Source organism: Ovis aries, chromosome 19, assembly GCF_016772045.2.
Source record: "Ovis aries strain OAR_USU_Benz2616 breed Rambouillet chromosome 19, ARS-UI_Ramb_v3.0, whole genome shotgun sequence".
Lineage (NCBI taxonomy): Eukaryota > Metazoa > Chordata > Mammalia > Artiodactyla > Bovidae > Ovis > Ovis aries.
Window position 1 is genome coordinate 11997962 of NC_056072.1, and position 23634 is coordinate 12021595.

Sequence of the window (23634 nt, forward strand, 5' to 3'; positions counted from 1 at the left end):
GGGGTGGGGAACATTCCCTGTCACCAAGGAAGGACGGCCCATGGCTGGAAGCTCTGGTGGGCAGTGAGAGAGAACACACGTGCCTTCTGCTCTGCATCCCACACTCACACAGCTCAGAGCCTCTTCTTATCCTTCATAGCCCTGCCTGGAATCCATGACCTTCAAACTTAACTTTCAACACGGTCTCTGCTACATAGTACGCCAGAAATCTGATGGGGAAGAAAGGGTCTCTGGAGACACACTCTCTGAGCTGAGTTTCTGGTTCATTTTGGGGCTGCTGCTCCTGAGATGGATGAGTGTTCGCCCGCAAAGTGTGCCTGGGGGATCTCCAGGTGGTGCGCGTGGAGGGTGCTCTGACGGCCCCCCTCACGTGGTGATGGGATCAGGGCTGGCAGGGCGGTGTGCGCACACTGTGCTTCTGACCTCTCCAGGGAGCGGCCCTCTGACCCCGTGGAGCCATGGCCCCATGCTCTCTTCATTTAAACTCACAGCTCCCAGGAGAGGCATCCTTGGCAAAAAGAACTGGGGACTTCACTCCAGGGAGGGACCTAGTCCCCAGCTGTCTGTGAGCCAGGAACATGTTTGCCACACAAACTGGAGGCGGAGCTGGCGTGGGGCTCTATGGTGGGTATGGTGCCAGGACGGGTCATGCGGACACGTGCAGAGGAAGTGGGGGGGGGGGTGCCCCTGGCCCAGCATGTGATGAACATGGGAACAGGGTGAGGAACCAGCTTTCACACTTGTCTTTGGCTGGCTCTGTGGCCAATAGCCACAGCAGAGGCGATCCTGGTAACTAGTGTCTCCCCCATGTCCCCGTGCCCCAGAACCAAGTGTTTTCTCTCCTATTGCACATTTGGGAGCATCTAACTTAGGTCGGATTATTCACTTGTGAATGGCTCCCCACCAGAAATAAGCAGTTTGTTTCTCCATGGATTGGGGATGTGGGCAAAGTTCAAAACCATCAACCGAATGGGGCTGTATAGTGGTGTCTTCTGGGTCAGTGAGAGACACACAGAGGTATCTGCTAAAGTCACAACAGAACCGTGCACATTTCGTACAAACAATAAAAAACAAAGAACATACTCACACAAACATATAGGCTTGCTTTCTTGCTATATATCACGGGTAATGTTTTTTCTTGGTGGGCTTTTAAATTTGCCTTAAATGTGCACATTCTTCGGTAAAACTTAGTGACTGGAAAAAAGGCAGAGCTCTCTGCACTTAGAAAATAGCGCCAAAGAGTTTACTAAGCAAATCAAACTGCTCTCTGATCGGTAGGACTACTGGCTGCTTCCTTGCTTGCTTTATCCTCACCAGCCCTGCCCTACTGCCGATCCTGGATAGAGGAGAGGCAACCTGTGTCTGTCAGGAGGTGGGGGACACAGATGAGCACATGGAGCCAGGGCACCCACAGACACGAGGCCCCATGGGAGAGCAGAAACTGAAGGGGCCCCGGGCTGGTGGGGCTGGGCTGCAGCTGAGACGCCTGCGGTCCAGCCCTTGCTTCCTTTCCTTTGTCCAGCGCTCTCAGGCCCTCGTGGAGCCCACAGGGCTGAGGCATCAGGCCTGGGGGGAGGTTCTTACAGCTCTCCACCTCCGGGCACCTCTAAGCCCAGCCGTACCTCCTGGAGATCTCACACATGTTTGCAGCAGGACAGCAAGTGAGTCTGGGGGTCCCCTTTATGGAGCCACCACCCACTGCTCCCATGAGGAGAGCACCCCTCTTACCCTCATGCCCTCAAATCGTGATAGGGCTCGCAGGGGTCGGAGAGCACGCAAGGTCCGCAGTGACTTGATGGGGCCCATCTCAGCAAAGCCCAGGGCGTTGGCAACCAGGCTGATCAGCGAGACCTGTGGGAGACAGGGCGGTGAGGCCACGAGGCCAGCTTGAGACCGGTGGCAGGGCTCTTGGCCCACCGAACTCAGGCTGGGTTCAGTGAGAGCCAGCCAGTGAGAGAGTTCAGCTCTCTCCTGGACAGGAGAGAGCCTCCTCGTGTCCAGGCTTTATGGTTTCCGGCTGGATCGTCTTCACAGGCTGTCCTGTGCTGGGCCAGCCTTCTCCAGGGCCAAGAGGCTGGGGCCAAGGCCAGGCGTGTCCCAGCTTTCAGGCCTTCACCAAGGGCCTGCTGTGTGTACTTCACACACGTGTCTGTGATAGCTCCACCACCCCAGGCCCTGGAATGCATCTCCCCATTCTACGGATGAGAAAACGGAGTTCCAAAGCCACCTGCCAGTGTGGAAGAGCAGGGCCACAAAGCCTGGGTGGCTTTAGGTCCCCGTGCGCTTTCCTTCAAATCAGATTCTTGGGCTGGCCCCTCCCCTCCCCCAGAGTAGACTCTTCGCGGGAAGAAGGACCATCCTGAGTTGAATATGAGCAGACAGACCAACCTGGGGCATTTCCTCAAGGCTGAACCTTGCAACATTCTATCATCTTCACGGAAGAGAGGCTCAGACGGAGCCCCTGCGGACTGCTCTCTGCTTCCTCTGCCCTGCCCCCACCGGGACATTTCTGCCCCTCGAACCTGATCCTTCTAAAGCTCCATGGGCATCCAATCCCTCCTTATGTCACTGCTGGCCAGTGACCGCACGTTGGAAGTGACCTCCTGCCTGACCTCGCCGGCTATCACCATTACCACCACCTGGCTTTGAGGGCAGCCTGGGGGTGGGGAGGGGCCATGGGGAGTGGTGGGGGGGGTGTGACCCCCATAGCCTGCTCTCAGGCTTGGAAGCGCAGGTTGGGAGAAGGCTGGGCAGAAGAGCTTGGAGGAGCTGCCTCCTCCAAGGACTCCCAGGATGGACTTCCATGCTCCCCCAACTCACCCCTCGAGGATGCTGGTCCCCACTCTGGAGAGGGCGAGGGGCCTCTCCCAGGGACCTGCTGCTGAGGCCAGGGTCCCAGCGACCAGGTCTGGCCAGGCTCCCCAGCTAGTCCCCAGCAGGCCGCCCTTGTCTGTTCCTTCCCAAGCTTGCCCCGCCTTTCCACCCGATCTCAGCTGATGGCAGCTCCATCCTTCCAGCTGCCCAAGCCACAAGCCTTGGCATCATCCCTGCCTTTTCTCTGTCTCACACACCGACATCCAACCCATCAGGATTTCCTGTTGGCTCTGCCTTCAAAATATGTCAGAAGTCCAAATATTTCTCACCGCTTCCACTGCCGCCATCCTGGCCAGGCCACCGTCATCTCTCCCCTGGATTATTGCCATGGCCTCCCAACCTTCCCCCTGCTGCCACTTCCCCTCCCCTGGACAGGGTGATCCTTTCATAATGAGTCAGATGATGTCACTCTTCTGTCCAAAGCCCTCCAGTGCCTCCCATTTCATTCTAAATAAAAGCCCATGGTTTTTCAAAGGCTGCACGCATTCCACCCCATGCAGTCTGGCCTCAACTCCTGCACTTCCCGTCCCCTCTCCGCTGCTCCCGCCACTCTGCTCTCCTTGTGGTTCCTCAAGTGTCCCAGGCACTCTCCCACCACAGGACCTTTGCACTGCTGCTCCAACCTCTGCTTGGAATGTTCTGCAGACACCTGCCTGGCTAGCCCCAACTTCCTTCAAACATCGCCACAGTTGGCCTATTTCTAGCCTGCTTGTTTAAAGTTGTAATCTGGGGCTTCCCTTCTCCCGGAGTCCAGGCCCTCCTAATCCCCTTCCGTTTGCACTTCTTTTTCTCCATGTGTCCATCACCAGTGTAATATTATATAAAGCTGGCTCATGTGTTATGTTTCCGGTTCCCAGCACCTTCCTCCACGCAGGCAGTGACTTCGTCTATTTTGTTCCCTGAGGTCCTCAGCATCTCCTATAGCACCTGCATATAGGAGATGCTCGGCAGTTTTTAAAAACTGCACGAATTGAACATGGAAACCCCTTTCTCCAGATCTTGAGGCCTGAAGTCCACCATTTCCATGGGGTGTGGGGATGGGGGTGGGGGGGCATGGCCAGCGTCAGGAAAGCTGGATTCCAGCACCATTTCCTTCTCCTTTTTCTTGGGCCAGGCCCTTCTCTGCCACGACCCTCAGTTTTCCTCTCCACAGGCTGATTCTCCAATCTTGGGAATTTCAGGCCCTAAGGCCTGGCCTCAGCTAAGTTCTCCAAAGTGGCAGGGGGTGGGAGTAGGGTGGGCTTCCCCAGACATCTTTGCAGACTCTGTCTGGCCTGCCCTGGGGGAGTCAGTCCCACGAAGCTGCAAGAACAAACAGGTGGGTGAGGGGGCCAGGGCAGAGCTGCCAGGCTCCCAGGCCTTCCCACAGCCCCTTGGCACGAAGGCCTCACAGTCCTTTCTGTCACCTCAGGGAGGCTCTGAGGGCCCCGGGCTATAAGCGTACCCAGAGCCCCTCCCTGACTGCCACCCCAGCACCCCTTACCCCAGCAATAGCATCTTTTCAGCCACTTGTGGTGGCTTGGAGTCTCCTGTGAGGAGGCCCACCCATGAGGCTCTGTGTCTGCACGCATGCTCTAGCTCAGGGGGCCACTCAAGCTTGACCTTCCACCGAGGCCTGACCCCGGCCAGGCCCACTGGCTGTCGAGTCCCCCCCTTGGGCCTCTGGGGCTGCTGTAGGGACTGAACACAGGCCTAAGCTGGAACTCTAGGAAGCAGAGCCCCTGCACGTGGGCAGAACCTGATGCCAAGCCCAGAAGCCACGGACGTCTTCTGCAAAGCTTTTCCCAGCTTGCGCATCCTGGCCCACGTTCTGTTGTGGGAGAAGCACCACAGCCAGATGGTGAGCCCTCACTTGGGCCCTTCGCCATGTTCCCTCTGTCCTCAGGGAGCACAGATCCAAGGCTGCCCTGCACCCTGAGCCTCAGTTCTCCCCCCATCACCCTCTAGTTACTCTCTCATTTGACTGTACTCAGGAGCCCCGCAAGACCCCAAACTCACCCTGCTTGCACCCAACAAGGTTCCGGGGCCTGGGGAGCTGTGGGGAAGGGGCTGCATTCCATCCGCCCACCGGGTGCCCAGAGGACATGCCAGCCTCCTACCCCAGGCTGTTCTTGACACATCAGAGACTGGCATGGCCTGCCAGCTACCAGATGCCCCAGGGCAGCTGGCTGGAACCCCTCACCCAGCCCATGTTCATGGCTTTCCTCCTTCTTGCAGATGACTCCACCCCAACTCATCCTCCCCGCTGTGGTACCTTCTACCTGAGCCAGGACGATCTCCCATCTGCCCAGCACCCCTTCCCCAAGCCCCTGCCCTCTGGCCTTTGGTTCACTCCGTCTCCTGTACAGACAGCCCCCTCTCATGTGTAGACATGTAGGCTCTTAACTGGCCATGTGTGTAGCGGTCCTGATGGACACTCCACAGGGTGGCGCGGTGAGGGCTGTAATACAGGCTCGTCAGCGCCCTGCTTCTGGTGGTCCTGAGAGGGCAAGAACTCATTCCTGCCCTGGCTCACAGCCCTGCCAGGACTGTACGCACTGACCCCCACAGTGAGTCCAGTTTCTCCCAGGAGCAGGGCCTATATTTCCCTGTCCCCCGGCTGGGGGTTCTGACTGCCTCCCCTCCGTGACCTCAGACTCAGATCTCCTGCCCCTCTGCCTGCCTTGCAGCACAGCCAAGAGCCTCCACGTCAGCCTGCCGAACTCCCGCCACCTGTCCTTCTGTCCTCCGATCCCTCAGCCTCAGCTCCTCTCCCACTGGCAAAGGCGCCCCCGCCCCTCTCTTCCCTTCAGGGGCCACACTTACGTCCACGATGAGGAAATCAAGCCAGCACCAGGCGTTGGTGAAGTACTTCTTGAAGCCATAGGCCACCCACTTGAGGAGCATCTCCAGCACGAAGACGTAGGTGAACATCTTGTCGGCGTACTCCAGCAGGACCTTGATGGTCTTCCGCTCCTCCAGGTAGATGTCCTCAAAGGCCTGCAGACCAGGGTGGGCAAGGCAGACATGGCGTCCTGACCCAGCTGGTCCCAGCCCGCACGAGCCTTCATCCCTGATGGCCTCCCTCCCCCAGGAGGGCAGGGCGGAGGAGACCGCACAGTGGAGGGGCTTCTGCGGCATGCTGTTTGAGTCCCGTGGGCACCATTGCTGGGTCAGGAAATGATGTTACGTGGTGTGTGGACAACAAGGAAGAATGTGTAGTGAGAATGCTTCCACCTTCACTTTGAAGAGCAAGTCTCCGGTCAGTGCTAGTGTGTCCATCGTTAAGGTCTCTCTAAAACAGCTCACAGCCTATTGTCAGAAACAGCATACATCTATCTGCCCCTGCCCCCCTCCACTGTGTTTTTACTCTCTTTACTTTGGGCATTTACCTACTTTTCATAGGAAACAATATTGGTTTCCAGTGACAACAATCATTCAAAGTTGCCCTTTACAATAAATTTATTTAAACAAAAAACCAGTGAGTGTTTATATTGAATGCAAAGTTTCACAGAAGTGATAGTGAAGGCAGAAAATAGATATGAGGACTAGGAAACAGGACTAGATGAAGTCAAGCCTTCTGTAATCCTCAGAATCTGGGAGTCAGTGTGTCTAACAAGCTAGCTGTTGGTCTTTCCCTACCTCCTCACTCCTGCCTCAACCCAAATCCCTGGGCCGAGAGAGACTCGGATGGCCTCCGCTGCCCTCTTCCAACTCCAGGCTTCTGATATGTATCCGCCCCTCCCCCAGGATGTGCTCTGAGGCTCCCAGTCTAGGCAACTGAACGCGTCACTGAGGGCCCTGGGGAGTGCCCCCATCTTTTGCTCTGGGCCTCCCTGTGCGACCGCAGGGCCTCTGTGAGCTACAGTGATCCAGGGCCCCAGTGCCGTCAGCAGTGCCCAAGGACGCACTGCCCAGGCAACACGTGGTTAACCTGGTCTGTGTAGGTGGGACAAAAGGATAATTCAGGTCCCCAGGTGGGGTTTGGGGATTCTTCAAGATAAAAAGTAGGCATTTTTCTTCCTGATTATAAAAATATATGTCTTTTATAAAAAAATGAAATAATACGGAAATTATAAAAAAGAGAATAAACAAGAATAATAACAACCTCCCCCCACAAACAACCCAATCGAGAAATGGGCAGAAGACATAAATAGACATTTCTCCAAAGAAGGCATACAGATGGCTAACAAATATATGAAAAGATGCTTAACATCACTCATTATTAGAGAAATGCAAATTAAAACTACAGTGAGGTACTACCTCACTCCAATCAGAATGGCCATCATTAAAAAGTGTGCCAATAACAAATGCTGGCGAGAGTATGGAGAAAAGGAAATCCTCCTACACGCTTGGTGGGACTGTAAGTTGGTGCAGCCACTGCGGAAAAGAATGCAGAAAACCAAAAATAGAACTGTCATACGATCCACAATCCCACTCCTGGGCAAAGACCCAGACAAAACTCTAATTCAAAAAGGCAAATGCACCCTCTATGTTCACAGCAGCACTATTCACAGCAGCCAAGACATGGAAGCAACCTAAACATCCATCAACAGGCGAATGGATAAAGAAGATGTGGTCCATGTCTACAGTGGAACATTAGTCAGAAAAAGGAATGCAATTGGGTCACTTGTAGTGATGTGGATGGCCCTTGAGTCTGTCATACACAATGAAGTAAATCAGAAAAACAAATATCTTGTATTAACGATATATACGGAATCTAGAAAAATGGTGCAGGGCAGTACTATTTGTAGGGCAGTAACAGAGATCAGCCCTGGGATTTCTTTGGAAGGACTGATGCTAAAGCTGAAACTCCAGTACTTTGGCCACCTCATGCGAAGAGTTGACTCATTGGAAAAGACTCTGATGCTGGGAGGGATTGGGGGCAGGAGGAGAAGGGTACGACAGAGGATGAGATGGCTGCATGGCATCACTGACTCGATGGACGTGAGTCTGAGTGAACTCTGGGAGTTGGTGATGGACAGGGAGGCCTGGCGTGCTGCGATTCATGGGGTTGCAGAGAGTCCGACACGACTGAGCGACTGAACTGAACTGAACAGAGATGCAGATGTGGGGAATGGGCGTGTGGGAAAGGTGGCGGTGGGGACAAGGGAAGGGCGGAACAAGCTGGGAGACATATACATACATACATAGCATTGACATATATACACTGCCACGTGTGAAACAGCTAGCCAAAGCAATCTTAAGAAAGAAAAACAGCTGGTGCAATCAAGCTCCCTAACTTCAGGTTACATTGCAAAGCTACAGAAATCAAAACAGTATGGTACTAGCACAAAAAATAGGAATATAGATCAATAGAACAAGATAGCCCAGGAATAAGCTCACACACCTGTGGTCAATTAATCTATGACAAAAGAGGCAATACTATACAATGGAGAAAAGACAGTCTCTTCCATAAGTGATGCTGGGAAAACCGGACAGCTACATGTCAAAGAATGAAATTTAGAATATTGTCTAGCACCATACACAAAAATAAACTAAAAATGTATTAAATACCTAAATGTAAGATCAGATGCTTTAAAACTCTTAGAGGAAAACATAGGCAAAACACTCTTCGACATAAATTGCGGCAATATATTTTTGGATCCACCTTTTAGAGTAATGAAAATAAAACAAAAATAAACAAATGGGACCTAATTATACACAAAAGGATTTCCACAGCAAAGGAAACCATAAACAAAGCAACCCACAGGATGCGAGAAAATATTTGCAAACAAAGTGACCAACAAGGGATTCATCTCCAAAATATACAAACCGCTCATTCAACTCAATACCCCCTAGAAGCCAAACACTCCAAAGGAAAATGGGCAGAAGACTGATAGACACTTCCAAACAAAGCACACAGGTGGCCAAAACGCACAGGAAAGGGTGCTCCACATCACTAATTATTAGAGTAACGCAAATAGAAACCACAAGGAAACCAGTATCAGCTCACACTGGTTAGAATGGCCATTACCAAAAAGTCTACACACAGTAAGTGCCGGAGAGGAACCCTCCCACACTGTGGGTGGGAATATAAATTGGTACAACCACTATGTATTCAGTATTGAGGTTACTTAAAATGTAAAAGCAGAACTACTATATAATCCAGCAATTCCACTCTCAGGCATACAGCTGAAGAAAACTACAATTTGAAAAGATGCAAGCACCCCAGCGTTCACTGCAGCACTATTTACAACAGCCAAGACATGGAGACAACCTAAATTCTTAATTGACAGAGGAATACGGATATACAACGGAATATTACTCAGCCGTAAAAAAGAATAAAATTTCCATTTGCATTATGGATGGACCATGGAGATTATCACAGTAGGTTAAGGCAAAGAAAGACAAATATCATATGATATCACTTAAATGTGGAATCTTAAAAAAAAAACAACAAAATGATACAAATGAACTATTTATAAAACAGAAACAGATTTAGACACAAAAACACTTATGGTTGCCAAAGGGAAAGGTAGGGGGCTGGATAAATTAGGAGTTTGGGATTAACATGGACATACTATTCTATATAAAACTGATAATCAACAAGAACCAGCTGTATAGCACAGGGAACTCTACTCAATATTCTGTAATAGGCTATATGAGAAGAGAATCTGAAAAAGAATACGGGTATATGTATATTTAGAGCTGAATCACTTTGCTGTACATCTGAATCTAACACAACACTGTAAATGAACTATATTCCAATATAAAATAAAAATTCAATTTAAAAAAGACTACATAAAGTTAAAAATAATGAGGTACACATGTAAAAGAAAGTAAAAGAAAAAAGAAAGCCCTTGCCTATTCCAAAGGCTGGGGAAAAGATGACCTTTCTTTTCTTTCTATTTCTTTCCTTCTTGTTTCATTGTTTTATATCACAACTTAAAAAATCTAATATATTTTGGTAAGGAGCAAATTATCTATTTTAATATTTTTTTCCAGAGTGACTTGTCAAGTGTCCTAACACTTTATTAAAGAACCCACTCTAAATCCACAGAGTAGAAGTCGACACTGTAATCTACTACACTTCTATATTTGCTTACGACTTCTGTGTGGTTCCATTGCTCTCCTGGTCTATTTCTGAATTAGCGTCACACAGATTTTCCTGGTCACTTTTCATAATTTTTAAGATACATTTAAACAACATTTTGTCATATTCCCTTTAAAACATTAGAAATTTATTACTGCATTGAGTTTATCAACTGTTTTAGGAACTAAGTCAGTCTTTCTGCTCAAGGATGGAGTATATTTTTAGTGTGTTTATCTGCTTGTTTTCCTTTACACTCCAAAGGAAAGTTTAATAGTTTTCTTCATGTATCTATGTTACATTTCATGATATATTTATTCTCAGTTATTTTACGTTTACAATGCCTGGCATCTAAGGACTATTGGAGAAATGTTACTCGTGACTCAATGTTTCTATTCCAACAGCAACAATTATTTGTACATTTGTTTTATAACTAGGCATATAATGTTTTTAATGAGTTTTAAATTTTTCTCTAAGCAATCATTATCTACAAGTAATGATATACTTGTATTATTTTAAACTCATCTTATACTTGATTCTATTAACTTCGGTTCTTCTATTTTCCTATTTTTATGCTGCATATTTAGTTTTCTTGATTAACTGCACTGGCTAGTACTTCAAAGTTATTATTAAATAATGAAAAACAGCTAAAAGGTAGTTAAATCATCTTTTTTTTCTCCTTGACTTTAATAAAATGTTTTTAGTGCTTTACTTACTACTAATGACGATGTAGAAGTTAACTTGAAATTCAGTTTTTCATTAAGTAAAGGAAATCTATTTTATTTCTATTCTTACCAAAGTTTTAAAAATCAAGCATTCACTGAGATAATTATACGGCTTTTCATCTTTATCTGATTCATGTAAATAGATTTCCTAACAGGGCGTCCTTCTGACTTTTTAGGATATACCTCGCTGTGACTCATTTAATCTTCTAAATATTTTACTGAATCCTATTTGCATGTATTTTAATATTTTTGCATCACTACTCACTAGTATAGAGTATGAAAACTAGTGTGTTGTTTTACTTTTGGTATACTTAAGGTTTTAAAAATCAGCACTATTAGCTTTCATAAAAATAATTTATAGATTTTCCATCTTTTTTCATACTCCAGAAGATTTTAAAATAGAATTTAAATTATTTTCTTCCTTGAAAGTATAAAAGAATCCACTCTTGGAGATGTAAGAGATTAGATTAGCTAGTGGTTTATTGATCACTTTAATTTTTCAAGGAATCAGCTTTGGAATTTTATCAATTTTACTATTTATTTTCTAATTCATTAATTTGTGTTTTTACTTTATTATTTAATTTGCTTTCTTTACAATTATTTTGTTGTTATATTTCTAATTTCTTGAGTTAAAAAATTTATTCTATTTAACAAAGAAAATGTTTAAGTCTATGAATTTTAGTCACCACAGCTTTGGCTACACCCACATAAAGTATTAGCAATATTGTTACTTTCTAGTTTCTTCCCCTGCCCCAAGTCAAAGTTTTTTCTCTACCTCTATTTTTCCTTATTTTTTCAGATATCAGGAGGACAAAACTGGTTGAATCATAATCTTTGATGACACACTCCCATATTTGGTTTATGAATAGTTTCTTTACTTCTTTCAGCTCAGTCGCTCAGTCGTGTCTGACTCTTTGCGACCTCATGAATCAGCACGCCTTATTAATAATATAATGAACACCCATGAACCCTCCATGAAACTATTTTGTTTAATCCAGAGTTTAAGAATATGTTTCATGTTTCTACAGGTTTATTTTTAATCTTCCTATTTTTGCTACATATAGCAGTTTTCTTATCTGTAATATAGTACCTACCTCACACGAACTAAATGTATTAATGCTTGTAAAATGTTACAACAGAGCCTAGCACATAGTCAGTACTATTTAAGTGTTAGCTATTATTGTTATTCAGTTCAGCTCAGTTCAGTTGCTCAGTTGTGTCCAACTCTTTGTGACCCCATGGACTGCAGCATGCTGGGCCTCCCTGTCCATATTCAGTTCAGTTCAGTCACTCAGTCGTGTCCGACTCTTTGCGACCCCATGAATCGCAGCACGCCAGGCCTCCCTGTCCATCACCAGCTCCCGGAGTTCACTCAGACTCACATCCATCGAGTTAGTGATGCCATCCAGCCATCTCATCCTCTGTCGTACCCTTCTCCTCCTGCCCCCAATCCCTCCCAGCATCAGAGTCTTTTCCAATGAGTCAACTCTTCGCATGAGGTGGCCAAAGTACTGGAGTTTCAGCTTTAGCATCAGTCCTTCCAAAGAAATCCCAGGGCTGATCTCCTTCAGAATGGACTGGTTGGATCTCCTTGCAGTCCAAGGGACTCTCAAGAGTCTTCTCCAACACCACAGTTCAAAAGCATCAATTCTTCGGCGCTCAGCCTTCTTCACAGTCCAACTCTCACATCCATACATGACTACTGGAAAACCATAGCCTTGACTAGACGGACCTTAGTCGGCAAAGTAATGTCTCTGCTTTTCAATATGCTGTCTAGGTTGGTCATAACTTTTCTTCCAAGGAGTAAGCGTCTTTTAATTTCATGGCTGCAGTCACCATCTGCAGTGATTTTGGAGCCCAAAAAAATAAAGTCTGGCACTGTTTCCCCATCTATTTCCCATGAAGTGATGGGACTGGATGCCATGATCTTAATTTTCTGAATGTTGAGCTTTAAGCCAACTTTTTCACTCTCCTCTTTCACTTTCATCAAGAGGCTTTTAGTTCCTCTTCACTTTCTGCCATAAGGGTGGTGTCATCTGCATATCTGAGGTTATTGATATTTCTCCTGGCAAGCTTGATTCCAGCTTGTGCTTCATCCAGCCCAGCATTTCTCAAGATGTACTTGGCATGTAAATTAAAAATAAGCAGGGTGACAATACAGAGCCTTGACGTGCTCCTTTTCCTATTTGGAACCAGTCTGTTGTTCCATGTCTAGTTCTAACTGTTGCTTCCTGACCTGCATACAGGTTTCTCAAGAGGCAGGTCAGGTGGTCTGGGATTCCCATCTCTCTCAGAATTTTCCACACAGTCAAAGGCTTTGACATAGTCAATAAAGCAGAAATAGATGTCTTTCTGGAACTCTCTTGCTTTTTCGATGATCCAGCAGATGTTGGCAATTTGATCTCTGGTTCCTCTGCCTTTTCTAAAACCAGCTTGAACATCAGGAAGTTCACCGTTCACGTATTGCTGAAGCCTGGCTTGGAGAATTTTGAGCATTACTTTACTAGCATGTGAGATGAGTGCAATTGTGCAGTAGTTTGAGCATTCTTTGGCATGGCCTTTCTTTGGGATTGGAATGAAAACTGACCTTTTCCAGTCCTGTGGCCACTGCTGAGTTTTCCAAATTTGCTGGCATATTGAGTGCAGCACTTTCACAGCATCATCTTTCAGGATTTGAAATAGCTCCACTGGAATTCCATCACCTCCACTAGCTTTGTTCATAGTGATGCTTTCTAAGGCCCACTTGACTTCACATTCCAGGATGTCTAGCTCTAGATGAGTGATCACACCATCGTGATTATCTGGGTCGTGAAGATCTTTTTTGTACAGTTCTTCTGTGTATTCTTGCCACCTCTTCTTAATATCTTCTGTTTCTGTTAGGTCCAGACCATTTCTGTCCTTTATCGAGCCCATCTTTGCATGAAATGTTCCCTTGGTATCTCTAATTTTCTTGAAGAGATCTCTAGTCTTTCCCATTCTGTTGTTTTCCTCTATTTCTTTGCATTGATCGCTGAAAGGCTTTCTTATCTCTCCTTGCTATTCTTTGGAACTCTGCATTCAGATGCTTAAATCTTTCCTTTTCTCCTTTGCTTTTCGCCGCTCTTCTTTTCACAGCTATTTGTAAGGCCTCCCCAGACAGCCATTTTGCTTTTTTGCATTTCTTTTCCATGGGGATGGTCTTGATCCCTATCTCCTGTACAATGTCACGAACCTCATTCCACAATTCATCAGGCACTCTATCTATCAGTCCATATTAGGTTAGATCAAATTTATTAACTATATCTTTTAAGATATCTCATTGTCTCATTCTTTCTATTAATACTTGATTAGCCAAGTACTAAACAAACGAGGTAAAATCTCACTGTATTATTGTACTGTTGCCACTTTTTCCTGATTTTACTTTATATAAGTGCCCCAAATAAATATATTCATAATAGTTGTGTTTTTATTATAGGTTGGACCTTTTTTTTAATCTCAAGATTTTTACCTTGAGTTCAACCTTGTTTAACATTAACAGACAAAAGCACTCTGATTTTTGTTGTCATTGTTTACACTTTCCTGCTATATCTTATTATTTCACTTTTAATATTTCTGAGTCACAGAGTTTCAGGGTTGTACTTTGAGAACACACAGCTGTAGTTTTTTTTTTTTTTTTCTGATCCACTTAGAATCCTTTCCTTTTAAAATGATGAATTTTATCCAATTACATTTATTAGTAAAACACATGTCTGATCTTGTCTTTGCCATATTATTTTGTTTCCTGATTTAATGCTTCCTGGTTCCTTCTTTTCTCCCTATTTTTTGCTGTAAAATCTGTGTTCTCAAAAGAAATTTTTTTCCCTTCAGCAATTTCAAAGTGATACATAGTCTGCTTTCTGTTAAACAAGTTTATAACTTTAAATAACACACTCTGACTTATTTTTCTCAATATATCATTGATGTGGATTTCTTTTTTTTTTAAACAGTGCTTGGCTGTCTACCCTGATGAGATTCACCATTTGCTTGCCAAAACACCTCCTCACTTATGCCAGGCTGAGCTTTTCCTCCACAGCTCAGATTAAGTGGCTCTGGCTGCCCTTGTTTGTGGCTGTTTAAAAACAAAATTCGTTAACATATTGTCAAATCCTCCTTCTCTGAAGCCTACAGAGATTTGGCTCTAGCCGATGGTAAAACAGCACGTAGCCTGTAAGCAGCGGCTCCAGGCCCAGTGGCAGGACAGGACAAGGGGATGGGAGGCCCAGAGGTTTAGAAGTGGCAGCCTCAGTGTCTCCGCATGGCCTGGCCCCACAGAGGCAGTGTGTGGGTGGCGTTAGTCGCTTGGTCATGTCTGACTCTTTGTGACGCCATGGGCTGTAGCCCACCAGGCTTCTCTGTCCATGGAATTCTCCAGGCAAGAATCCTGGAGTGGGTAGCCATTCCCTTCCCCAGAGGAACTTCCCAACCCAGGGATCGAACCCTGGTCTCCTGCCTTGCAGGCAGATTCTTTACCATTTGAGCTACAGGGAAGTCTCGGAGGCAGCAGCAGCATCAGCTGGAGGCAAACAGCCCAGGATCAGAGTAGCCCTCTCACTCTCCCTATCTAAAGTCCAAAGCACTCCTTGTTAGTTGCTCATTCATGGGGCTCTCATCTCCCCAACAATATTGGGTTCTTGCTGCTTCTGGGTTAGTGAAGTTTCTGTTTCCTCTGCCTTCCTGATCACCCCTCTCCCTGTTCACAAGTACCTTTCACAACCCTCTCCAGGGCTGTTTCCATCTCCTTCTAGAAGGGCTCCGAGAGATGAGTAGGGTGCTTGGGAACCAGTTGGGGCATCTCCAGAGGGCCTCGCAGTTCCTCCTGGTCTCACCAAACCTCCCTGTTTTCCATAGTCCAGCTCCATCTGCTTCCTCTAAGGAGTCTTTCTGATTGTTCTAGTTCCCCCTGACCTTCCATCATTCTGAGTAATCTACTCCATTCTTGTTCTCCTCTCTCTGGAGCTGATCTCTGACTATCTCAAACCTGCTGAATCTGGTTTCCCCAACTAGACTAGGAGTCCCTGAGGCCAGAGCCGGGGTCTCTTCCTCCTATTGCCCCTCCATGCATCACAGGACCGGTAGATACAAGAAGAGCTTAGTAAAGATCTATTGAACAAATGGAAAGTCAAGACAAAGGACTTGGAATCTGACTCTCTGGGCTCAAATGCCACATCTGCTGCTTGTGAATGGTGGGGCTTTGGGTAAGTTACTTAATGTTTCTACAAAGGGTTGCTATGGGGATTAAATGTGATAATGTGTGAACCACATAGCTTGGCCTCTAGCCCTAGAAGACATGAGTGGAGCTACCAGTGGACTGTCAGCCTGCATTGTTAGCTGCACTGAACCAGCCTGATGGGGTGTCAGATGCTGCGTGCAGGTGGGTGTGTCACCAGGGCTCAGGTGCAGGTGGCTGGTGACCCGAGACCTGTGCCAGCTGTGCCCTGGGATCTGGGAAAGTCACTTCCCTCTGTGGAACAAGGAGGGCTGGACAGATGACCTCTGCCATGATCCCTTTCTGCTCTGACCTCCATACATGCTGTGGTGTTGACAGTGTGTGAGCTGGCCTTCATTTGGGGCCCTGGGGGCGGGGTTCATTTTCAGCAGAGGCCTCTGCCCCTGTTTCTAACCTGGCTTTCCAGCTGGAGATGCCCTTTCTCTGCTTGCACCCTCTCCTCGCCTCCCGCCCACCCTCCACCCCCAGGAGGGTACCAGCGCGCCACTGCTGAGCAGGATCATGAAGATGACGAACGTCTCGAACCAGCTGTGCTCCACGATGCGGTAGCAGGTCTTGCGCAGCCTCCACCAGACCTTCCCGGGGGCCTGTGTGGTGTCCACAGTGCAGCAGGGACAGCGGCGGACACAGCCTGTGGGGGAAGGAGAGGGCTCAGACCCAGCCCAGCACCTGCAAACGCCCACATCAGACAGCAGGAAGTTGGGCACTTGAAAGAATGACTGAAAGTGGTTACAACGATGGATAATGAGCTGGGCCACGTGGGGGGCGGGTCCATGGTGGGGGGTGATGACTGCGGGAACTGCCCTCAGGAGGCTTCACGCAGCAGGTACTCCATGGAGAGGGTGGATGGACTAGGCTACCAGTAAGTAGATGAAGGGCCTGGCAGGTCTGGGCCAGGGCAAGGCTGGGGTTGGGTTGGGCTCCAGCTTGAAGCGTGCTCACCCGGACAACTCACCCCCTGGGGGAATGTTCCAGAATCCCCTGGGGTGCTCGGTCCCTGGACTTTCTCCATGTTTGCAGTTTCTGAGCCTTGGGAAGGGCAGACTTCTTATTGACAGTCCCAAAGGGTGTGCCACATGGAACACAAACCCTCATTTTATCCCCAGCTGCCCTCCAAATATACCATGGATTCATAAAAGCTCCAGATGCTGTCACCAACACGGCCACATGTCACACCCACCTTGAATGTTTACAGAGGGCCTACTACGTGCCAAGCACTGTGCCACAGCCTGAGGGGATGGGGGAATTAGACCAGTCCCTGCCGCTATGGGGGCCCCCAGTCATACCACCACGCCACAAACACAGCCAAACACACTCCACACTCCACAGTGGTCCAGCCAAACACATCTGAAGGCACACCTGCCATAATTCACGTCACGGGCAGGTGGGGAGGCCCCCAGGGTCTTGAGGAAAGGGGAAAGGATAACAGGCATCCAGGCCAGAGCGGATTGTGACGCAGGAGCTTCGGGTCCTCCTGCCCCTCTGTGCAGGGCTGAGGCTGGGCCATAGTGCCAGCCGGGGCCGTACCTTCAGTGAAGCAGTCCTCTGGATCTTTGACGTCCTCTCCGAGGTCAGGGATCTGCTCCAGGAGGTCAGCAGTGTTGGTCATATCTGCTGTGCTCCCCTCAGAGTAACTGTCTTCTGGAAGCTGCAGGCAGGATTGTGAGGTGGGGTGGGTGAGCGCATGAGTGTAGGCTCTGCAGCAGCCTCCAGCCTGGGGCTCCCAGAGTGGAGATGCCTAGGCCATCCCCCACGGCACACCTGGAGAATCTGAGCCCAGGGGGATGGGAACCTGCCACGAAGCTCACCGGGGCTGGACCTTAGGGCCCCTGGGTCAGTGATTCTGGGCTGCTGGTGTCTAGGGCAGGGGTGCAGGGGTGGGACAAGGGTTCTGGGAAAACCCCAGGAATGGGGAAGGCATCCAGGCGGAAGTGAAACAGGCATGAGGTGCAACAGGGACACACACTGGGATGTGGACACAGTGGCAGCCCAGCACACACACAGGAAACAGGCAGGCCACGCCCAGAACAGAGTCAGCTCCAGGGTCAGAGGCACACACAGGCACCGCGTCAGACATGCAAAGGACAGGCCAGGGACCCCAGCCCACATTTCTCACTCAGTTCATACGGGTGCTGGTGTGAGGCACACAGCCTAGAGCAGGAAGGTGCTGGAACCTTCCCCGCCTGGTCACGCAGGTTTCTGTGGCCCTGATCCCACATAATCTGATGATGACAGGTATGTGCCGCTGCCCTTGCGAGCACCTCTGTGTGTCATGTGTGGGCACCAGTGTAGGAGTGCTGTAGTTCTGCCCAGTTCCCCTCTTTGGGCCAGTGCACCTGTCTCCAGCTGCTGCGAACACTGTTTAGCTGACCCCATCTCCAGAAAAGTGCCTTAAGCCAGGGACCTGCCATCCTTGGAAAAAGTTTGGGAGTTACAACCCGAGTCCAGGGTGGCTGACACCCAGTGACTGACTGATATGGAAGAGACCCAGCTGAGGCTGGAATCCAGCCAGCATAACATCTGGAGCTGCTTCTTCTGCCTTATCTTGCTTTTCTCACTTCCTTACAGGTCTCTCCTGAGGGCACCCACTCAATGAATCATTTGCACAGGAAGCCGGGCTCTGGCTCTGCCTCTGGGAATCCACCTTAATGACAAGTGTGGCAGGGAAGAGGGTTCTGGGGAGGAAGGAAGCCTTCCTTTGCTTCAGATCACATCTACAACACCCAACTCAGTTGTCCACCTCATGCTGCTCAGGCTCCGCTCCACTCTGGGGAGAGCTGGTTTGAGTTCTTGGGCAGCCCTCGCTCTCAATGCTGCCTTTTCTCTTCCTTCCACAATTCAGTCCATTGCTGTCTCAAAGTCCTCTTTAACCTTGAGATTGGCTGTAAGGAGTGACTGGATCCTGGTGAAAATGTAGAGTGCCCCTGGGTGCAGGGTGGTTTCTGTGCTTCTGAGGTTCGCGTCCTTACTCCAGCTTCGTGCAGTGCTGAGCTGGGAAAGGCACAGTGGAGGGTCTTTGGGCGCCTTTTCTTTTCAGACACTAGAGCTGTCACGTGAGATGGCAAGTTCTTGGGATTTCCCGGGCAAGTGAGATGAGGGGTCCTTCTCCTAGGAAAGTCCCAGCCCACCTGGCTGTCTCCTCATTTCCACTGTGACTTGATCTGAAGAGGTGATGGAGGTACCAGACTTGCTCAAAGGTCAGCATTCCAGTACGGGAGCCCCTTCTGTCCGTGACCTTCCGTCCCTCCCGTATCTTCCTGTTCCCTCCGCCTTGGTGTGTCAGACCCTCCAGGAGGACAGGTGTGACCTGCACAGTCAGGGCGGTGATTCCATTAGGCCCTTGTACTCCCAAACTGGCCATGAAAACAAAGCTTCCCATGGGCCCATCCCATGAAAGGAACAAGACAAAGGAGAAATGTTGCCTTGGGGCAAGTCACAGCTGCCGGACTGAGGCTGAGGTCAGGCTGCAGGACAAGGGCCCTGGGCACGGTCTCTGAGCACATGACCTCCACCTTCCTGGGTGCTTGGCAGAGCAGGGGTGGGGTGTAGCCAGCAGTGCCACAGTCCAGTTAGCTCAGGGGCTGCAAACCCAAGTGCTTACGGGGCCAGGCAGGTGATGGAATGAAGGCAGGCAGGTGCGGTCTGGCCAGTCGCAGCTTTCTGGCCGGTCAAGGAGGCGGTTACACCCTTCAGCAGGGAAGCTCTTCTTCCGATATTTTTTTTTCAAGACAAGCCAGAATGCAGACTTTTCATAGAAAAGCCTCTGGCTTTTAAATGTTGCTCGCTGTTGTCTTGTTTTTCAGTAGCTCAGTTGTGTCTGACTCTTTGCGACCCCATGGACTGCAGCATGCCAGGCTTCCCTGTCCTTCACCATCTCCTGGAGCTTGCTCAAACTCATATCCATTGAGTCGGTGATGCCATCCAACCATCTCATCTTCTGTCATCCCCTTCTCCTGCCTTCAACCTTTCCCAGCATCAGGGTCTTTTCCAATGAGTCAGCTCTTCGTATCAGGCGGCCAAAGTATTGGTAATGAGCACAAATTAAAACTCTTTTGTGTCCAGAACAAGTGCCTCTGACAGGCCTTGTGTTTGCTGCTTCAGCTTCCGTCCAGGTGAGAAGCAGCTAGTGGCTCGTGTGTTAAGAGCCTGTGCTCAGAGCTCCCCCAGTCCCCCAGGCTGACTCACAGGACAGACGTTTGCCGACAGGACCAAAGCACAGGAACCCAGTGAGGAAGGGGTGAACACGCAGGGGTTTGGGGTTAGTCCTGTGGCGTGCTCCTGGGGCCTGCTTCCTGAATTTCCCCGTGGCTCTGGGCCCCATCCCTCCCCTGTCTGGGGTCACTCTGCAAATGGGTCTCCCACACTGGCTGTGATAGCGGCTGTGGCTCCCACCAGAAGGTTGGTGTCTGGGGGCCTCTCACGGCCCCCAGCCCCAGCGGCAGTGCCCCAGTGGCTTCGGGGACAAAGGTGTGCGTTACCTCACTGCACCCTGGGGCCGGGGCCTCTGCTCGCCGCTGCCGCTGCAAGTCTGCCTGAGCCTCACTGGCCTCGGCCCCAGAGGAGGTGGTCTCCGACACCTGGCTCCAGACCCTCGGCTTCGGGAGGGCCTCTGGGCTGACGGATGCAGGCTGGGATTCCTGCTGAAGAGACCCCCAGCCCATGAGCTACCCAGCCAGTGTTTCCAGGATCCTGGCTCTGCTTCACTACTCTCTTTGTGAAGCATCATTTCGCTGAAGACCCCTCCTTCAGGCATTCTAAGGCTGACGGAAGCTCCTGAGAGGACCAGGCAAAGGGCCTAAAGCTAAAAAGCCCCTGGCCTGGCTGGCACAAATCTCTCCCTCCTCTCACTTCTCGAAGGGTGTCAGTGCACCACGATGTCCAGCTCCCAGGTGCTGGCAGCTCCACTTAGGAGGACAGGCTTTCCCCAGGAGTTCCCATGGCAGCTCAGCTTATACACACACACACACACACACACACACACACACCACACCACACATACCACACACACACACAACACACACCACACACACACACACAACACACACACACACACACACACACACGCGTCTCAGGGCCAACAGGCTCAAGGGAAGCAGAGGAGCAGGAACAGCAAGGGCAGCCAGAATTCCACTCCTGTGCTGGAAGCGTCCTGGAGCTAATTCTAAGCCACGGTTCTGGCAACATCAACCCTTCCCCTCCCCCAACCGACTCTGTGGCTGTCCCGCCGCCTGCCTGAAAGGGCAGGAGCTGGCCTCTGGGACCACAGGAAGGCAGGAGTTTGTGGAATCAAGGCTGGAGCCACAGATCAAATTCCATGCAGGGGAGCAGCTGCTCTTCTCAGCCAGACCCACCCAGTGCAGGCCCCAAGGAGGTGGCCAGCATGGGCCCAGTGAAACCGAGAGACCTAGTCCTCACTGTCTGACCAAGGACCTTGGGAGAAGCCACCTGAGCCAGGCTCAGGCCGTGAGGACACTGAGGGAGCCAGGGAGGGGGTGGGGTGCACTGTCCCTTTTGTTCAGACTCCAGTCCTAAGTGTTAAAAATAACAGGTTGGGAGATAAGATAGTGCTGTCTCTGACACCTGCCATCTTAGGAATGCTTATTTTTAAACCTCAGAATGAGCCCTGGGCCTGGGGGGAGGGGAAGGGGCAGTGGTGAGGTCAGGAGGCCACTCTCCCCCACTCACCAAGACATTCTGCCTTGTTAGTCTTGGAGGGGATAAGGTCAGGGTTGGGTCTGGCAGCCAGGCTTCCTGGCTCTGTCCTAGACCTGTGAGGAACTCCTAGCAAGTCTGTCTCTCTTGCTGTGCCTCGGTTTCTCTCTCTGAACAACTGGCTGCCCGTGTCCAGCCAGGGGATGAATGATAGTCCCTTGAAGATGCCCTCCTGGGCTGGGCTGGGGAGAGAGGGTTGCCAGCTGATCTCATCATGCCTCCACGAGGCTGGTTCTGGGGGGGGTGGCCTGTGTTCCCCCTCCAGGCCAATCCCTACTGGGGCAACTGTTCCGAGTGAAGCTGGGTCCCCTGGGCAGGAGGTGGTGCTCACACACATGAGGGGCAGGGTTTGGGGGCTCACCTGCTTGCTGGACCCTTCCTCTGTGCTCAGGCTGTTCTCCTCATCCTCCTCGGGGTCATCCATGTCTGACTCGGCCACGGCAATGGGCACACACACAGGCTCAGCATCCCCAGGTGCGCCCTGACCTGGCCGCTGGCCTTCCTCAAACCGCGTCTCCTTGCGGGCTGGGGGAGCCTTCTCACTCTCTAGTGGGGGCGGGGGGCTGGAGGTGGCGATACAGCCTGGCAGCTGGCCCTGGGAGGCGAACGCCGCGGGCTTCTGAGGCGGCCGCTGCAGGAGCCCACAGCAGAAGTCCCAGGTGGTCCGCTTGATGAAGCGCAGGCCCCGCTGGATGCGGGCCAGGGCCAGCTGGAGGTTGTTCATCTCCCCATCCTCGTCGGGGGCTGTGAGGTTGTCCGCACTGAAGGAGCTGAGCAGTAAAGCCAGGAAGAGGTTCAGGACCTGTGGAGACAACGCCAAGCCCTGGGCGCTCAGGATGGAAAACCCTTGAGGAGGGCCAGAAGCAAAGAGTGCAAGGCTTGGACCCTAGGGCCTCATTCTAAGCTCTCACTCCCTTCAATATAAAGAGTTTGGCTCTGAAAGGAAAGGTGAGTTCTCATCCTGAGGTAGCAGATACACAGGCCCTGGACTGAGCAGCTGCAGCTGGTCTCCTGCTGATGCTTCGAGATGGGAGACCAGTGGGAGCACTGGGTCCTGATTGGGTGTGTTTTCATGGGTTTCCCAGCCCAACACATGTGCCGAGAAGGCCCTCAATCTAAGGGAAGGACAAAAGGAGTGAGAATAGGCCAGCTAGAATCCATCTTGGCTGAGAGATGCATGTCCATACTAGGAACAGATATGGAGATGACTGGCTAGAAAAAAATACAACAATGGAAAACTGCCCTATTTAAGCAGCCTAAGCTGCTCCCTCCTAACTTGTCTGTCTGCTCTTCCACACGTACTTTGCTTCTAATAAACGCTTTTATCTTTTTCACAGTCGTGGTCTCTTTGCTGAATCCTTTCTTCAAAGAAGAACCGAGGTCCTTCTTCCAGCTTTTCACCACCAGAATCAACCCCTCCTCCCAAGGGTTCAGATACAGGCTGAACTGAGGGTGTGCAGACCCAGGATTCTTGGGTGTTGGTGCACATTCAGTGGGAGAGCTGTGGATTCCTCTGATGTCAAAGTCTGCAGATACTGTCACGCTGTCTTGGGAATAATGGGGGGCCATGCAGTCATGGTGAGGGCTTCCCTAGCGGCTCAGCAGTAAAGAACCCGCCTGCGGTACAGGAGACAGGGGTTCGATCTACATGTTGGGAAAATCCCCTAGAGGAGGGCATTGCAACCCACTCCAGTACTCTTGTCTGGAAAATCCCATGGACAGAGGAGCCTGGCGGGCTACAGTCCATGGGGTCACAAAGAGTCAGACCTGACTGAAGCAACTTCGCATGTACACATGCAGTCATGGTGAGCACAGCACTGCTCCCTGGGAAGAGGGATCCAAGCTGGGATTACCAGGGAAAAGACAGACTCCCAGCCAGAAGCAGCCCAGAGCATCCATTCATCCGCCCACCCATCCATCGCTCATCTGCTCTTGGGGACCTCCTGGGAAGGGGCCTGTGCATCTGTTGGTATCTGATGTACCTCTAAGTTCCCTACTGAAGCTAGTTCCCCACTCGAACATTTGGGGGCTCCTGCCGTGCAGCACACTCCAGTGGTGTCCCCAGA

General features: G+C 50.1%; 1 protein-coding gene across 7 annotated transcripts in view; it reads right to left on the reverse strand.

Annotated features, from left to right (window-relative positions):
* Positions 1 to 23634, reverse strand: part of SCN5A (sodium voltage-gated channel alpha subunit 5) — a 104374-nt gene that overhangs the window by 14945 nt on the left and 65795 nt on the right. For 3 of the 7 annotated variants that reach the window (XM_027958022.2, XM_027958023.2, XM_042236502.1), the window contains exons 17-22: positions 21930 to 22370; positions 20335 to 20496; positions 17384 to 17504; positions 16333 to 16487; positions 5680 to 5853; positions 1729 to 1851 (exon numbers count right to left, since the gene is read on the reverse strand). In XM_027958022.2, coding sequence (XP_027813823.1) covers positions 1729 to 1851; positions 5680 to 5853; positions 16333 to 16487; positions 17384 to 17504; positions 20335 to 20496; positions 21930 to 22370 — 1176 coding nt within the window. The remainder of the gene's footprint in view (positions 1 to 1728; positions 1852 to 5679; positions 5854 to 16332; positions 16488 to 17383; positions 17505 to 20334; positions 20497 to 21929; positions 22371 to 23634) is intronic. The other 4 variants (XM_042236504.1, XM_042236505.1, XM_042236506.1 and 1 more) reach the window with 2 other exon arrangements.